Source organism: Ovis aries, chromosome 7 (genome assembly GCF_016772045.2).
Source record: "Ovis aries strain OAR_USU_Benz2616 breed Rambouillet chromosome 7, ARS-UI_Ramb_v3.0, whole genome shotgun sequence".
NCBI lineage: Eukaryota > Metazoa > Chordata > Mammalia > Artiodactyla > Bovidae > Ovis > Ovis aries.
Window position 1 is genome coordinate 23,030,629 of NC_056060.1, and position 3,484 is coordinate 23,034,112.

Genomic DNA, 3,484 nt, shown 5'->3' on the forward strand with positions numbered 1-3,484 from the left:
GCAGACGTAAAGAATCAGCCATTTTACAAAGGAAAGTAAAAATAATCCAGGCATATTTCAAAAAAAAAAAAACAAAACAGATCAAGTGTTTCAGTTATCCAACAGACAATTTTAAACATGAATTTACAGAACCATTATTGAAACACTCCATAAAAACATTTCCCTTTGTACCTTTGTTATATATAGTGCTGTGCTGTGCTTATTTACTTAGTCATGTCCAACTCTTTGCGACCCCATGGACTATAACCCTCCAGGCACCTCTGTCCATGAGGATTCTCCAGGCAAGAATATTGGAGTTCTCCTCCAGGGAATCTTACCAACCCAGTGACTAAACCCAGGTCTCCTGCATTGCAGGCAGATTTTTTACCATCTAAGCCACCAGGGAAGCCCAAGAATACTGGAGTGGGTACCCTAACCCTTCTTCAGGTAATCTTCCCAACCCAGGAATCAAACCGGGGTCTCCTGCATTGCAGGCTCATTACAAGCTGAGCTACAAGAGAAGCCCATTATATATACTGTTTGGACTCAAATGTTTTTTCTGATAGTGCAAATGGAAAAGCTTGGGGGATGCTGAATTGGGACTAGGAGGGGAAGCAGTTGTTGTTTGTCTTTCTTCCACATCCTGCAAATGCTGTGACCTCTCCTTGTTTCTGTTCAGCTCTTCATGGATTCTCTGCTTCTGTGTACCTCAGAGCACAATAGTAAACCCCCGCATCTGCCGTCTGCACCTGGAGGATGAGCAGTGATGAAGAGAACCTCTCATATGTCATGTTGTAGCATCCCTGCTGAGAAGGCCTTAAACCCTTAATGAGAAGTCTTGGTGCAAATCCTGGAAAGTGAAGGTACCAGAAGAAGCCATAATCATTGGATATAGAGTGATTACAGGAAATTTCTGCCGCAGCTTCCTCCAAAGAGACCACAGTGGGAGGCTGAAGTACTTGCTCCTTGCTCTCTGCAACTACAGGAAACAAACAAACAAACAAAGGTTGTAACTTTGAATTTTAAAACAAAGGCATGCATTTTTCCAAGACCAGATGGTGAAAAGGCTTACTCACCCTTCCAGAGAGAGCTGAGGAGGAGACTCAGCCACAGTGCTTCCAGAGTGCTCTGCAAAGCCATGGCCAAAATGCAGCTGGTCTCAGGCCAGTTGCCTCAAGTGTGACACTCACAGGAAGCTGACTATAGGCTGCCTGCTTTGCATTTTCTTCTGTGTCATGACATCATCAGTCAGAATCTGTGAACCAAGAAGAATCACTACAGTTCTGAGGCTACTTAATAACTTCATCTGTACTTTGTTCTGAGCAGGAAGTCAAAAAAGGAGATGCCCTGGAGGAGGAAATGGCAACCCACTCCAATATTCTTGCCTGGAAAATCCCATGTACAGAGGAGCCTGGTGGGCTACAAGTCCATGGGGTCACAAAGAGTCAGACAGGACTTAGCAAGTGAGCACACACACCTCCTCTCAGAGGTCACCACAGCTGTGCATTTAAGAAGGCATTAATCATTTAAGAAGCTTGCTTCCTTCATTAACGGTGCCAGAAAGAGTCTCACGATGATGGGAGGAGACTGATTCATCATTCAAACTAAAGTGATAGGTTCACACAAAAAAGTACTCTGAACTTATCACATGTAATATAATGCTATGCTAATATATTAAAAATAATGATCATGAAATCTTAGTATGTGTGGTAGATGAGCAATCATATTTTTAAGGAACAAAAATTACAATGTAAATTACAATATTCATCAAAGTTTGACTCTGCATCCAAGGTGATCTCTGGAATAAGTATGGAAGGAAAATCTACTTATATTTTTCTGTAACCAAAAGAAACTGGGTCTAGAAAGACCCAAAATTGCATCTGGAGATGACATTTTTTGGATAGTGAAAGTGAAAGTCACTCAGTCGTGTCCAACTCTTTGTGACCCCATGAACTATACAGTCCATGGAATTCTCCAGGCAAGAATACTGGAGTAAGTAGCCATTCCCTTCTCCAGGGGATCTTCCCAACCCAGGTATCCAACCAAGGTTTCCCACATTGCAGGCTTTTGGATAGTACCTATCTTCATTTTATAGCCTGAGACTGTCCCATCTGTTACTAATGAGGGCTTAGTAGTTCTATCTGAGGGTTTCATACAGATTCTAATGGAATTTTATTTGAAAAAGAAGAAAACAAAATTCTGTGGCCATTCAAGTTTCATACGTAGCATTTATAAGCGCACCAGCACCGCCTAATGGGCTACCTGGGAACTGATGGAAGATCGTGTCCCACGCAGCCTCTGAGACGGTCTTCATAGCTTCTCACAACCTGAAGAGATGTTTTTGCCCTTTGCTTTTGTTCAAATTCCTCTCCTTTATTCAATATCCATAGGGATATGAAGACCATAGAGGGGAAATAATCACCTTCTTTGAAAGCATTCTGGTTAACAAAAGATGTTCCTCATTCAGGTGAGTGGTTATTTAAAATACACTTCCATAGAGTGAAATGTTTCTTTTCTTCATCCTAAAATGATTGCTTTATTCATTTCCTTTTCTATCTTTTTTTAATAGTCTCTCAGGTCAGGAAAGAATTTCCACAGTTAATTGTGATCCACACAGTCAAAGGCTTTGGCATAGTCAATAAAGCAGAAATAGATGTTTTTCTGGAACTCTCTTGCTTTTTGCAAAATCCAGTGGATGTTGTCAATTTGATCTCTGGTTCCTCTGCCTTTTCTAAAATCAGCTTGAATATCTGGAAGTTCACAGTTCATGTATTGCTGAAGACTGGCTTGGAGAATTTCGAGCATTACTATACTAGTGCGTGAGATGAGTGCAATTGTGCGGTAGTTTGAGCATTCTTTGGCATTGCCTTTCTTTGGAATTGGAAAAAAACTGGTCTTTTCCAGCCCTGTGGCCACTGCTGACTTTTCCAAACTTGCTGGCATATTGAGTGTAGCACTTTCACAGCATCATCTTTCAGGATTCGAAACAGCTCAACAGGAATTCCATCACCTCCACTAGCTTTGTTCATAGTGATGCTTTCTAAGGCCCACTTGACTTCACTTTCCAAGATGTCTGGCTCCGGATTAGTGATCACATCATCATGATTATCTGGGTCATGAAGATCTTTTTTGTACAGTTCTTGTCTGTGTATTCTTGCCACCTCTTCTTAATATCTTCTGCTTCTGTTAGGTCCAGACAATTTCTGTCCTTTATTGAGCCCATCTTTGCATGAAATGTTCCCTTGGCATCTCTAATTTTCTTGAAGAGATCTCTAGTCTTTCCCATTCTGTTGTTTTCCTCTATTTCATTGCATTGATCGCTAAAGAAGGCTTTCTTATCTCTTCTCGCTATTCTTTGGAACTCTGCATTCAGAAGCTTATATCTTTCCTTTTATCCTTTGCTTTTTGCCTCTCTTCTTTTCACAGCTATTTGTAAGGCCTCCCCAGACAGCCATTTTGCTTTTTTGCATTTCTTTTCCATGGGGATGGTCTTGATCCCTGTCTC

General features: G+C 41.2%; 1 gene segment (V, D, J or C); it reads right to left on the bottom strand.

Moving 5' to 3' along the window:
- Positions 1-426: 426 nt before the first annotated feature.
- On the bottom strand, positions 427-1,160 carry LOC121820023 (T cell receptor alpha variable 2-like). The segment is given in 2 exon segments: positions 427-958; positions 1,056-1,160. Coding segments are annotated over 2 exon segments (360 nt in total).
- Between the last annotated feature and the right edge of the window lie 2,324 nt (positions 1,161-3,484).